This window comes from Amia ocellicauda, chromosome 17, assembly GCF_036373705.1.
Source record: "Amia ocellicauda isolate fAmiCal2 chromosome 17, fAmiCal2.hap1, whole genome shotgun sequence".
In the NCBI taxonomy this organism is placed as follows: Eukaryota; Metazoa; Chordata; class Actinopteri; order Amiiformes; family Amiidae; genus Amia; species Amia ocellicauda.
In genome coordinates, this window is record NC_089866.1 from 10,608,876 (window position 1) to 10,621,475 (window position 12,600).

A 12,600-nucleotide genomic window follows, 5' to 3' on the forward strand; every position below is an offset into this window, starting at 1 on the left:
AACATACGCGACCTTGCTTGCCACAGGTCCATCATCGCTGCCACAGGGTGACCGCCGGGATTACGACGTTTCCTTTTCAATGATTTATTAAAATCACCGGGGAAAGCGCCTTCGATATTTCATTGGATACTTCGTCGGTCGCTTGATAATTACGTCAGACATAAGCAAAAAGACCATCGAAAATGATGGTCTTGGAGCCTCCCATACATTTCGTATATCGTTCCGCAGCGTAACAAAGATACCTCAGAAGGATACTTGTTTTCACTATAAATGCACGACTATAAATAACACAATGGCAACGGTATACAATTGTAAACATATTATACAGTGCCAATTAATATAATTGGGTATCATTTTAGTTCATATCCCTAATTACAAAAGAAAAACACGCCGGCGCATTGATACACTAAACGTAAAAACATTTGGCCGGTTCTAAATGCACCTAGTCGGAAGTGAGTCTGGAGCTCCTTCCTGTCTGTGTTGAATAGGTAAGTTTAAATGTGATCGTTACTTTTTTGAGTAAATCATGTGTATAGTCTTATTTTGATGCGTTTCTTAGTAAATATTTGTTTTTTTAAGGTAACTTACTGTTTGTAGATACCAATGTGTGCACGTGGGCCTCGGGGATCACATTAGCTGGCTAAGAAATTCAAACACCCTCGATTGGGCCAAGGCAGGGGGGAAGAGAGAGAGAGAGAGAGAGAGAGAGAGAGAGAGAGAAGGGGAGGGAGATGATCTAAATCGGTTGTTTCTTTAAATCGACACACCGTACATAAACCATATTTAACTGTATCGATCAGTTATTGCAGACTTCACACGTCTTGTGATTTTGAGCTATGTGCCTCATCATTACATTGATAGTGCATGCTTTGTATATAGGGGGTTATTGCGGTGTAGTCATTGCGAAGCGCCTGTCACTGATACGGGAGGCGTGTTCGTGCCTGCTGCCCGCTCCGTCCCTGTGCAGTTTTGGTTGTAGCACAGCGATAGCCAGTGACATTGATCTGGACGGTGATGTGTGTTGTACTGGACACGCAGAGCTACTTCTGACGACCAGAGCTGTAGTCAGGCGTATTTCACTCACGATTATTTCATTTCCACACCGGTGTCGCTTTTTCTTTTTTCGTTTTCTATTTTTTTTATTGATTCTGAATCCCTCTGTGTCTAATGTTGTCAATAGTGAAATAGTGATAACGAATTATTTACATCCACACTGAAGCACAAACCTTGTAATAGATCGCCGGGCCTCTGTAATTCCTAATTGAGTAACTGTAGGAACACTTCAGGATCCGCGCATCCAGTTGTTTCTAGATGATATGAAGTAGGCCATATTTGTGCAAACCTTTGCTGTGTTGATCACATATTGTTTACACTTATGTACTTACATCTAATACTTTAAATTGGAATTTGACCCCTGTTTCTGTTTTATAGTGTACTTGTATGTTAAATGTATTTTTATTTATTCATTTTTGTACAGTTTCTGGTAAAATGTACTAAAAAGTGAGAGATGTCTGCGTTTTATATACATTTTACTGTGCCGTTTGCCTTTTTACAAGTCCAGTCCTATCGGCTGTCATTACATTCCAACACACTATAAAGTACACAATATATACAGTGGTTATAGAAAAAAAGAAACAGAAAGTACAGCAAGCAATACATTGAAGCAAAATGCAGTGTGAGGTATAGCAAATAAGTTCCAGGATTCATATTAGAAAGCATGTAGCTTAACCAAGCAGTAAACAAAATAGGCTTTTGATCTGACCTGCTGTAGTGGGTAGAGTAAAGTAGTGCAGTGCTGGATAAGCATTGGATAGGTTGTGAACCATAGAGATCACACACTTTGAACAGTGGGAATGGCAGAGTTTGGAGGAGGTTCTTGCAGATGATCCGAGCTTGTGCAATCAATCAACTCCTGAACCGGGAATAAGAGTTCAATCAAATTGCAGTAGTGCTAAGTCTCTAACCTTGTTTCGGGATTGTTGGGTGCTTCAGCATTTCAGATCTGGGGACGTGGAAGTGGTTATGTAGAGGACTCTGTGACGCAGCCCAGCCTCCCTCAACCATCGTTGACGCGCTCTCTTGGAGTCATGGCGTTCGTCCCTACGCCCAGCCCCACGGTGGTGGACCAGACCACGCTGATGAAGAAATACCTGCAGTTTGTGGCAGCACTCACGGACAACAACACTCGTGAGTCCCCCTGCTTTCAACACACTGGAACATCACCTAAAGTACACGCCACTCATTTCACACCCCAGACTTGCCTGACAGTGTTCCTTAAAGTGCATCAAACCAGGCACTGTTTCAACGTCACTCATTGTCTACCTGTCTTGATTTTTGTTTTTGTTTTTTTGTGCGTGGTGAATTGACCCAGGTGATATGGCTTGCATGAAAACGACCTAGGCTTTCCAACCCAGAACACTCTTTTTGGGGTGTAGCCGACATAGACGAATTGCACCATCTGCATCAATATCTCCTGTCAAAGGGTCTTAAGCGGAAGCAGAGTGATGACGGCAATGTACTTTAGCCCAGCAGAGGACGTGTGTGTGTGCGCGTGTGCTTGTGCGCGTGTGAGTGTGCATGCCTGAGATTCTGGACCTCTCTGTCTGGGCGCTGAAAGTTAAAACTGATAAGATCTGAGAGCTTCTGCTAGGACTGTAGCCAGAAAGGAATGGGTGTGCACTGAGAAAGGAGCGTCTGCTGACCCCCTTTCTGTCTCCCCCCCGCACCTTCTGCTCTCTCCCTGCAGCTGACGAAACCAAGCTGAAGATGATGCAAGAAGTTAGCGAGAACTTTGAGGTAAGTCCCGGACTCTCTTCCCTCTCTTGTTCCCCCTGCCTGACTCGGTCTAGATCCCTCACTAGGAAGGGCAGTAGCCTGTGTTGAGATGCTCATGATTGTGATGCATAGTATCTGTAGCAACCTTGTGAAGCTTCTCACCCCCTGTTTGTCTTGTGGGTATTTACAGCGCCTCTGCTCTGTTTTTACATTTCCAGAATGTGACATCCTCCCCTCAGTATTCCACCTTTTTGGAACACATCATCCCTCGCTTCCTCACCTTTCTGCAGGATGGAGAGGTGCAGTTCCTACAGGAGAAGCCTGCCCAGGTAATGTACACTGAACATTGTAGCTGGCGCCTGTTTTGATCTGCTCCCTGTAGCTCATCCAGTGAAAGTAAAGTTTTCTCTTCTCTTTGAGTATATCAGTGTCAGATATGTGTTCGGGAAGTAGGGGAGATCAGCACTACTATATCTTTATGAAGAGAGAGATCCTGCTGTGTGCCCTCTGTAGATTTTTGAGATGTTGTGTAATAGAGGCCAAATTAGTACAACACCACTGCCTACATAATTTGTAATATAGTTGTCACTTGTATCTAAAGGCAGTAATAGTAATTGGGTGGTCAGCCAAGCTTCGATTGATGTTTTAAAAATCATGGAGGCACAGGTGGTTGTGTAACTTACTAGTCTTTTTCCTTAACCACTACGGTTATCCAACCCCACTACAGTGTAGAAGTAGCTTTTGTACACACAAAATCAGGAGCAGGAATAACATCGTCTAACATACACTGGCGTCTTTTTTCCTCCACCTGTGCAAGTGTTCTTAACCCGACACAGCAAATTTGACCATGTTCTGGAGACCTCTGCTGGGGAATCCTCCGTTTTGCTTGTTTTATCTTGAAATGACGATGTGTTCTCATACAGCAACTGCGGAAGCTGGTCCTGGAAATAATCCATCGCATCCCCACCAATGAGCATCTGAGACCGCACACCAAGAACATCCTGTCAGTCATGTTCCGCTTCCTAGAGGTGAGTGCGCTGTTGTTGAGATGGTCATAGACATCAAAGAAAGGGGGGGGGGGTGTTGTAACTTTGGCCTTTTCATGATTTTATCACAGGGGGTGGGGGGAGGTGAACACCTGATGTAGGACAAAGAAGAAGTAGGGAATGGGGAAATGTGAGAGAACAGACCATGTGAACATATCAGATGACTGTTGATTTGTGGGTCTGTGTGCCGGAACCAGGCATTCAGGGCGGTCTCTGTGTTTCAGATCGAGAGCGAGGAAAATGTGCTGATTTGCCTCCGGATCATCATTGAGCTACACAAGCAGTTCCGGCCTCCCATCACCCAAGAGGTATCGGCCCTTACAATTTATTGTGTGTTTAGTACAGAGATGGCCAACAGAAGTCCACGAAATACACAATCCAAGTCTTGGACTTCCTTAACTAAGATAACACACTCGGTCCAACACTGGTGCTAAATTGTTCAATTATTGGTATAATATTATGTTCAATTATGATATAACTGAACATTTTTCAGCAATAATCAGTTCAGCAAAGAAGTACAGAGATGGAATCATATTCGAGACTCACAATCATTGTGATGGATAATAAACTATTACATTTGTGTGTGTGTGTGTGTGTATGTATATATATATATATACACACACACACACACATGTTTTAGTTCTATTCTAAGAAACTTTTATCTCCTTCTCACAGATTCATCACTTCCTGGACTTTGTGAAGCAGATTTATAAGGAGCTGCCCAAAGTGGTGGTAAGATAACTTCAGCTGTGAAATTTGCTCTAGTTACTTATTGGTTGTGGGTCTGTGCTTTGATGTTGACACAGGACTATGTTAAATTAAGCGCTGTCCTCTATACAGGGCCGCTACTTTGAGAACCCGCAGGTGATCACCGAGAACACGGTGCCCTCGCCTGAGATGGTCGGCATGATCACCTCGGTGGTGGTGAAGACGGCGCCGGAGAGAGAAGACAGCGAGACCCGCACGGTGAGCGAGCGACCTGCGCCAGTACTCACTCTGACAGACCCGCCGCCGTGCTGGCATTCAGTCTGTCCTCGACTTGGTCAATTAATCTCCCACAAAAGCCGCTTTCTTTGTCAAAGAGCGTGGATTTAGCAGGTTTTCCCACAGAGTCCCCAAGCCTAGTCTGCCAACCTGTGCCCAGCCCTCACTGACTCACTGACCCTCTTCTTCCTTCAGCACACCATCATCCCCCGCGGCTCACTGTCCCTCAAAGTGCTGGCTGAGCTGCCCATCATCGTTGTGCTGATGTACCAGGTAGGTTCTGCCCATTACTGCTATGGCCACATGTATCTGGCCTTGTTCAGTAGCACTGATCTCTCTTTTGCTCTCTTTCTGTATTTGATACTCCAGCTCTACAAGCTCAACATCCACAACGTTGTGGCGGAGTTTGTGCCTCTCATCATGAACACCATCATGCTGCAAGTGTCTCCTCAGGCAAGGTAAGCCAAATCGCCACTAGAGGGAGGCACACTACAGCACATCAGGCCCAAGGCCCAGGACGTTTTTCCTGCTGGCGAAACAATTGAGGCTTGTGAGCGTTTGGTAGAGGCTCGTGTGGGGACTGTAACGAGATGGACTCTCACTCTCATTGCAGGCAACATAAGCTGTACAACAAGGAGCTGTATGCTGACTTCATCGCTGCTCAGATCAAGACTCTGTCCTTCCTGGCTTACATCATCCGCATCTATCAGGTAGCCACCCCACTGCCAGGACTGTTTATCTGTGGCTTCTGCTACTGACCACTATGTATTCCTAAACGCTGTCCTTTCTCTGCCATGGTCTCCCAGTACTCCCTCCTCTGTCTTCACCATTCTCCCTTCTGTCTCTAAGCTTTCCTTCTGTCTGTCTTTACATTCTCTCTCTCTCTTTTTCCCTCCACCCTTCCTTCTCTTTAATCCATCTCCCCATCCTATCTCTTATTTTCTCTTCCTCATTGTCTTTATCCTCCCTTCTTTTGGATGCTGCTTTTCCATCTCCCCATCTTTCTCTTTCTCTTCCTCTGTCATACTAATCTTTGTAACATATTATATATAATATAGGTATTTTAACCTGCCCTGCCCTGTCCCTCTGCTTGCCCCCCTTCAGGATCTGGTGGCAAAGTACTCCCAGCAGATGGTCAAAGGGATGCTGCAGCTGCTGACCAACTGCCCCTCCGAAACGGCCCACCTGCGCAAAGAGCTCCTGATCGCCGCCAAGCACATCCTGACGACTGACCTCCGTAGCCGTACGTGCCCACCCAACCTTCTTCCTCCTAGGGCTTGGCCTTTGCAGTAGTAATCACACAGCCATGGACTTTAAATTAAACAAGCTTCTCAGTGAATACATCCTGTCGGGATGTTAGATAGCGCTTCTGCTAACAAAACCCAAAGAAATTAGTCAAAAGCAGAAACTGTGGATGTGGTTCTTGTTGCTGGAATTGTTTTGAATATAGTTATTTTTGTTTATATCCTGATTTTGCTGCCCCTGCCCCTCCGCTCTACTTAGACTCCAACCACAAGGGTTTCTAGAGTGGCTTCACTGATCTGAGCGAAAGTTGAACCCTAGAGCTTTCCTGACTCGTCCTGCCTAACTGCAGGTGCCAAATTAAGGAAAAATAGGAGAGAAAAAGTGAGGTAAGGAGCTGAAATGTGGATTCCAAATTTAAACAAATATATCAAAATCACCACTAGATTTCTCTCCCTCGGACTGACCAGCCCTCCCCTGTCCCTAAGTTCCAAACTTGGCAACATTTAATGAGACAAGAAGCGATCCACTTCCCTACTAATTGGCGCTGAGGAGGTTTTTAATAGCATCAGTTTCAGACATGAACTCCAAAGCTCGCTAACCTCCCCCTTCAGCCTCTCTGCCTGCTCCCCCCCGTTCTCTGTGCTTCTCTACAGTGTTGAAGGTGTTTGGGGCTTTGAAAGTACATCTCTACATTGTACAATTAATTGCCTTCATGTTTACTTTAGATGTGGTGATAGGGTAAGTAACAATGACAATTTGTATTACAGAATTCATTCCTTGCATGGATAAGCTGTTTGATGAGTCCATACTAATAGGCTGTGGATACACGGCACGGGAGACTCTGAGGTAAAGAAGGCTCTATTTATCCATCTGTCTATTTATCTGTTTATATATTTATATAATTACCTGTTTTAAAGGAAACGTGCAAGCTAGCAGGGGTTGAGGGTGGCAGTGATTCGAAATGTAAACTTAAAGAAAATGAACAATCGCAAAACTCTATACACGTCGAACTGTACAGTTTTTTTCTAGGCTGAATTTAATTAACAATATTAAAGCTAGACTGGCACACCAAATCCGAGAATTGTGAATATGGGTTTATTTGATTATTTTAAGTATGAATGGTGAAACCTTCAGTGCTACATTGAAGAAACACTCTTTTAAGTTAAGCTATACTCCCCCAAGTAGGGTTAATGTGGGCTATTAAGAACTACCGAAGTGTCAAGGGGCTGAGGGCCAGGTTTAAATACTCTCCAGGCTCTGAAAGAAACAGCATGTTTAAGTACAAATTACCTGTGCTGCTGAATCTAAAATTATTTTGGCTCCATTAGTGTATGTGGTTTGTACATCCTGCTACCTCTCCCCTCCAGTGATGCTGAAGGGCTGTGAGGTGTTCCACGGGGAGAAGGGAAATTTGATGTAATGGACTTTAGCTGGTCTCTTCTCTCCAGATGACCGGTTTTGGAGAGCTGGGTGTCAAGCCATCATTACAGCTCCTATCCACTAGAGGGCCCCTGTCACTGTGCTGTCAGGGAGCTCCTAAGGGCCCCATAAATGTGCCCCCCCGGCCCTGTCAGCTTGACTCCTCTCATCAAGAGGGAGATTCATCGTCCTTTATTTCCCCTTAATTTTTAATTGAATCAACCCTCAGAATCACATTATATTAGCCATGACGGCGGCCGTTCAGACTTTCTCATTCTTTTCTTGTTAATAATTCTGCCGGAGCTCGCAGTCTCATGTTTAAATCCTGCTCGGCCCACTTGCATCAGGGAACCCGTTTATACTTTTTAAGTTCAAACTCTGCAAAGTAGGGCATGTTTTAAAACATTATATCAATACCGTTGCTGTTTCTGTAGGGGGTTTAGGGAAAGAACCAGGGCCAGACCAAATATTCAAAGTGGTTCTCTCTCTTGCTCTTCCTCTGTTCAACAACCTCTTTCCCACTCTCTCCCCCACACACTTGCTTATTCTCTCCCCCACACTCCCTTTTTATGCTTTCTTACTTTCCCCTTACTGTTAACCACTGTGCTCCTCCCTTCTATACATTATTCTGTTTTTACTTTCTCGCTCTCACACTTTTTGTTCTTTGTTTTCTTTTATTCCCTCTTTTTATTCTCACTCACTTGTCTTCTCTCACTCCCTTTTTTCCCCCTCTCTCCTTTTTTTCTCACATGCCCTCTCTCCCCATGTGTGTCAGACCCTTGGCCTACAGTACCCTGGCGGACCTGGTTCACCATGTCAGACAGAACCTGCCCCTGAACGACCTGTCACTGGCTGTGCAGCTCTTCGCCAAGAACATCGACGACGAGTCCCTGCCCAGCAGCATCCAGACCATGTCCTGCAAGCTGCTGCTCAACCTAGTTGACTGCATCCGATCCAAGAGCGAACAGGAGAATGGCAATGGCCGAGACATCCTGATGAGGATGCTGGAGGTAAGGTGACCTGGGAGGGAATTGAGAGCTGCCTGTGGCCAGGAGTCCCAAATCCTTGAGTGTGATCCATCCACTTCTCCACATTTACAGTCTGGAAGGAAATATTAAACAAGGCTAGCAGTGCTTGCTAGGTTTTCAGCAGGAGGGTGTAAGTGTACCTTTGTTCTCCCTCAGGTGTTTGTGCTGAAGTTCCACACCATTGCCCGCTACCAGCTGGTCACCATCTTCAAGAAGTGCAAGCCTCAATCCGAGATGGGTGTGGTGGAGACCGCGGCCCTCCCAGGGGTGCCTGCTACCCCCACCGCCCCGGCACCGCTACCCCCGCCTGCCCCGCCCACCCCGGTCACCCCCGCTCCCCCGACGTCCAGCTTCGACCGGCAGGGGGACAAAGACAAGGAGGACAAGCAGACCTTCCAGGTGTCGGACTGCCGCAGCCTGGTGAAGACTCTGGTGTGTGGAGTGAAGACTATCACATGGGGCATCACTTCCTGCAAAGCCCCCGGAGGTAAGCCAGGCCTTCCCAGGGGAAGAAAGGAGAAATACTTCAGGGGTCTCCAGTCCTGCTACTGGTTTTCTGGTTATAATTCTGCCCCTCTGTTATGTGATTGAATCAATTGCCTACGTGGGCTTAATCAAGATCTGTGAAATCCGGTCCCTCTCCTTCAGATTGATAGAGGAGTTCTATCAGTTTGTTGCCGTCTGTCTGTCTACCTGTTCCTGTTTCCCCACATGGATCTGTCTGCCTGTCATTGTGTTCTCATTATGAGCATCTCTGATGAAAAGCCCTCTCTGTCTCTGTGTGTTTCAGAAGCTCAGTTCATCCCCAACAAGCAGCTGCAGCCCAAGGAGACACAGATTTATATCAAACTGGTGAAATACGCCATGCAGGCCCTGGATATCTACCAGGTAGGAAAGAGAGCTTAATCTTGTAAGGCCCTCTGGGAATTTGTGACTTTGTGGAAAAGCATGGGTGTGGCAGGGCACAAGAGAGAGGGGAATGTGAAACACTGTCTTGGTTTTCATGCTGTGATTGGTGGCACTTATCAATTTTTGTTGCCCTTCTTCTCCCCCTTCCCCTCCACCTCCCTTGATTCCCGAAGGTGCAGATTGCTGGCAACGGGCAGACGTACATCCGTGTTGCCAACTGCCAGACCGTCAGGATGAAGGAGGAGAAGGAGGTGCTGGAGCACTTTGCGGGGGTCTTCACCATGATGAATCCCCTCACCTTCAAAGAGATCTTTCAGACCACAGTGCCCTACATGGTGGAAAGGATCTCAAAGAACTACGCCCTGCAGGTAACCCGGCCCCCAGCCCTGCCCCAACTTTACGTTCCCGTGTATGTTTCAATATTTTCATTGGCAGCTTTAAAGCAGACGTTATCACCAGCTGCCTTGATATAGGATGGAGTTCCTCACATCCAGTCTGCAAGGGTCAACCTCCAGCTGGTATCATTTGGTTTCTTCAATTGCACACCTTTATTAGACCCTGGGGACGTCGTTACACTGCTTCAGTCGAGTTCATTATGCGTTCAATTAACTAATTGGAAGTGGAATGAAAACCAAAAGCACTCTGGCCCTTCAGGAGGAATGTTGAAGGAAATCGATGATATGATAATGCACACAGACAGACATCTATATATATTAACATAGATGTGGTGGCATTTCATCAGATTTTGTTTTGTCTCCTGTCCATTTCTCCCCTTCCGTTTAGATTGTGGCCAACTCCTTCCTGGCTAACCTGTCCACGTCGGCCCTCTTCGCCACCATCCTAGTGGAGTACCTGCTGGAGCGCCTCCCCGAGATGGGCTCCAACGTGGAGCTATCCAACCTCTACCTCAAGCTCTTCAAGCTGGTCTTCGGCTCTGTCTCGCTCTTCGCTGCTGAGAACGAGCAGATGCTCAAGGTGAGAGAAGACCGACTTTTAAATGTTTGCTTGCCTCTACACAGACAGCACTATTTTGTGGTTGGTTGCTATTCTAATTTTAGTAAGATAGGGATTTTGTGAGCTCATAGGGTAATGTCTATAATTGGTGGTGATTTCTAAAAAAATCTATTTTAAACTGATTATACTCTTACTACCCATCTTTTTGTAGATTTTAAAATGGTTCTAGTGCTGCACAAAAGTGTGTACTTAACTATTCCAATTGTGTGTTGAGTGAGAGCTATAATGTGACATGAATGGAGGAGATTGACAGTTTAAATTGAACAACAGCTGCAAGAGCTAGTGCAGAAATCCTTCTCTCTCGCCAGGTGAATCCTTGTTTCCCTCATTTCTTCCCAAAGTGCTGATTAATCAATACAGAACTCGTTGCAGCTGTTCAATTTGACGTGTCAGTCAGCTGGTGGTATTCTGTCCTCCCAGGAAAACGCAGTGTGAATAGTCAAATAATAGTTTTGTTAAGCACCATGTACTCCCCCTCCCCTGCCCACACACGCACTTTACTCCTGCTGTTAAATGCAGTTTCTCAGAATTTTTTTAACCTATTTATTTTGGCTTCCTTTACTCATTCCTGGTCGGATAGTGTATGCAGCTCTCACTCTCCCTCCTGGTCCCGGAGAGTCACGGGCTCTTCTGCTTTTCATCCCACTCCAAATCTTAATGATCGACCGAATGACTCCATTTGTCTCAGTCACCACGGTTGGCTGTTCTATAGTGAGGATTTTTATAGTCGTGCTTTGAACGCCTGTGGGGCTCACCACAGCCATGAGTGTCATTGACCTAAATTAATTATTTTATCCCTGCTCCTGTCGAGTCGTGCCGTAAGTTTGTAGCATTTTAATGTATTTATTTATTTTTTGCCCGTGCTGCGTTTGTTAAAGATCAGCGACCCATATACTAGCGGCAAACATCATAAGCCAATTTATTGCCGTATCCTAAAACATACCCGGCCTGGCCATCCCACTACCCAGTTTGACAAGGCTTGATACTGCTGAAGGCTGGAATGCTATCAGTTGCCCAGAATGAATTTTAATGAATTCTGTCAAGCCTGTGAGGAGCTATGGCACCTCTCCCTTGGATTGATGCTTTAACCCAAGTTGTGGGGAAGTGAAGGTCACTTTTAAAATAGTATTTATTAAAAGTGAAAAGTGTCTTTTCTTCCTCCTTCCTTCCCCCCCCTCACAACTGCATCTTTCAGAGCTCAAGGTTGTGAACATTTAATGATCTGTAACTCCAATTTAAATGTGTTGAATTGTTCTCCCTTTGATCAACAGCTCTGTATCATTTTTTGTCTGTGCTTTCGCCTCTGAATGGGTGCTGTGGCCTTGGGTAGAGAGTTTAATTGGGTGATGAAACGGCTGCTTTATTAGCCAAGAGATACAGTGCGCTGAGGACTGGAAATGAAGAAAGAGGCATTTAAACCAAATGTTAAGTCAATTGAGGAATAGTTATTCTTCTGTTACTAAATGGGGAGATGGGTTTATTTCTGAACAGCCTGCTCCGTGGATGAGTCAGGCTGGTTTGTACGTCTCTGGGTTTTTTGCTTTTAATATTTCGGGCGGCCCACACTAAAACTCGACGTACTGTGCTTTTGAGTGCGTGCTTTTTTAGTGACTGCAAAGCAAGCGTAGAGAAAAGGGCGCTAGACTGCAAGGATGGATCCCATTTCAATGAGTATTACCGCAGTAGGCAGCGATGTGTTAGTCTGAGGATAATTACACTAGAGTTACTGACACTTCGTCGGCCTTGCAGTCACACAGTATAATCAAGCTGGAAATGAGTCGCGTAAAATTGGGCAAGAATGAAGCCTTCCAAATGCAATGCATCGAGCAGAATGTGCTATTTATTTTGCCGTCTAAATCAGAGTTTACAGAAATACCTTTTCCTTCACGATGACCTTGTTAGACTGTGTGTAAAAATATCCTTGTACACAGTGAGTAATCCCAGTGTAATCATCCATGTAGTAATGCGTGTTTGCCTGTTCCTACTGAGTGTGTATGAAATAAGCGTTGGTTTAAGCATAATCATATTCTTTACCTTATTTATCTCAAATTAATCATCAGTGACCCCTTAGGGAAGATGAAGTAATGCAACCTGCTGCATAGCTTCTGTTTTGTTTCCTAAGGCATCTTGCATTTGACCATTGTAGTGCTTTTCACATTTACTGGGAATTAAATTCCTAT

At 45.3% G+C, this 12,600-nt stretch overlaps 1 protein-coding gene across 1 annotated transcript in view; it reads left to right on the forward strand.

The window, feature by feature from the left end:
* Positions 1 to 445: 445 nt before the first annotated feature.
* Positions 446 to 12,600, forward strand: part of trrap (transformation/transcription domain-associated protein) — a 115,954-nt gene continuing 103,799 nt past the window's right edge. The window contains exons 1-18 of the mRNA XM_066690242.1: positions 446 to 488; positions 1,993 to 2,187; positions 2,747 to 2,796; positions 2,994 to 3,104; positions 3,699 to 3,803; positions 4,046 to 4,129; positions 4,497 to 4,553; positions 4,662 to 4,787; positions 5,001 to 5,078; positions 5,175 to 5,263; positions 5,419 to 5,515; positions 5,910 to 6,048; positions 6,818 to 6,896; positions 8,245 to 8,479; positions 8,654 to 8,984; positions 9,288 to 9,385; positions 9,580 to 9,774; positions 10,190 to 10,381. Coding sequence (XP_066546339.1) covers positions 2,088 to 2,187; positions 2,747 to 2,796; positions 2,994 to 3,104; positions 3,699 to 3,803; positions 4,046 to 4,129; positions 4,497 to 4,553; positions 4,662 to 4,787; positions 5,001 to 5,078; positions 5,175 to 5,263; positions 5,419 to 5,515; positions 5,910 to 6,048; positions 6,818 to 6,896; positions 8,245 to 8,479; positions 8,654 to 8,984; positions 9,288 to 9,385; positions 9,580 to 9,774; positions 10,190 to 10,381 — 2,166 coding nt within the window. The 5' untranslated portion in view covers positions 446 to 488; positions 1,993 to 2,087. The remainder of the gene's footprint in view (positions 489 to 1,992; positions 2,188 to 2,746; positions 2,797 to 2,993; positions 3,105 to 3,698; positions 3,804 to 4,045; positions 4,130 to 4,496; positions 4,554 to 4,661; positions 4,788 to 5,000; positions 5,079 to 5,174; positions 5,264 to 5,418; positions 5,516 to 5,909; positions 6,049 to 6,817; positions 6,897 to 8,244; positions 8,480 to 8,653; positions 8,985 to 9,287; positions 9,386 to 9,579; positions 9,775 to 10,189; positions 10,382 to 12,600) is intronic.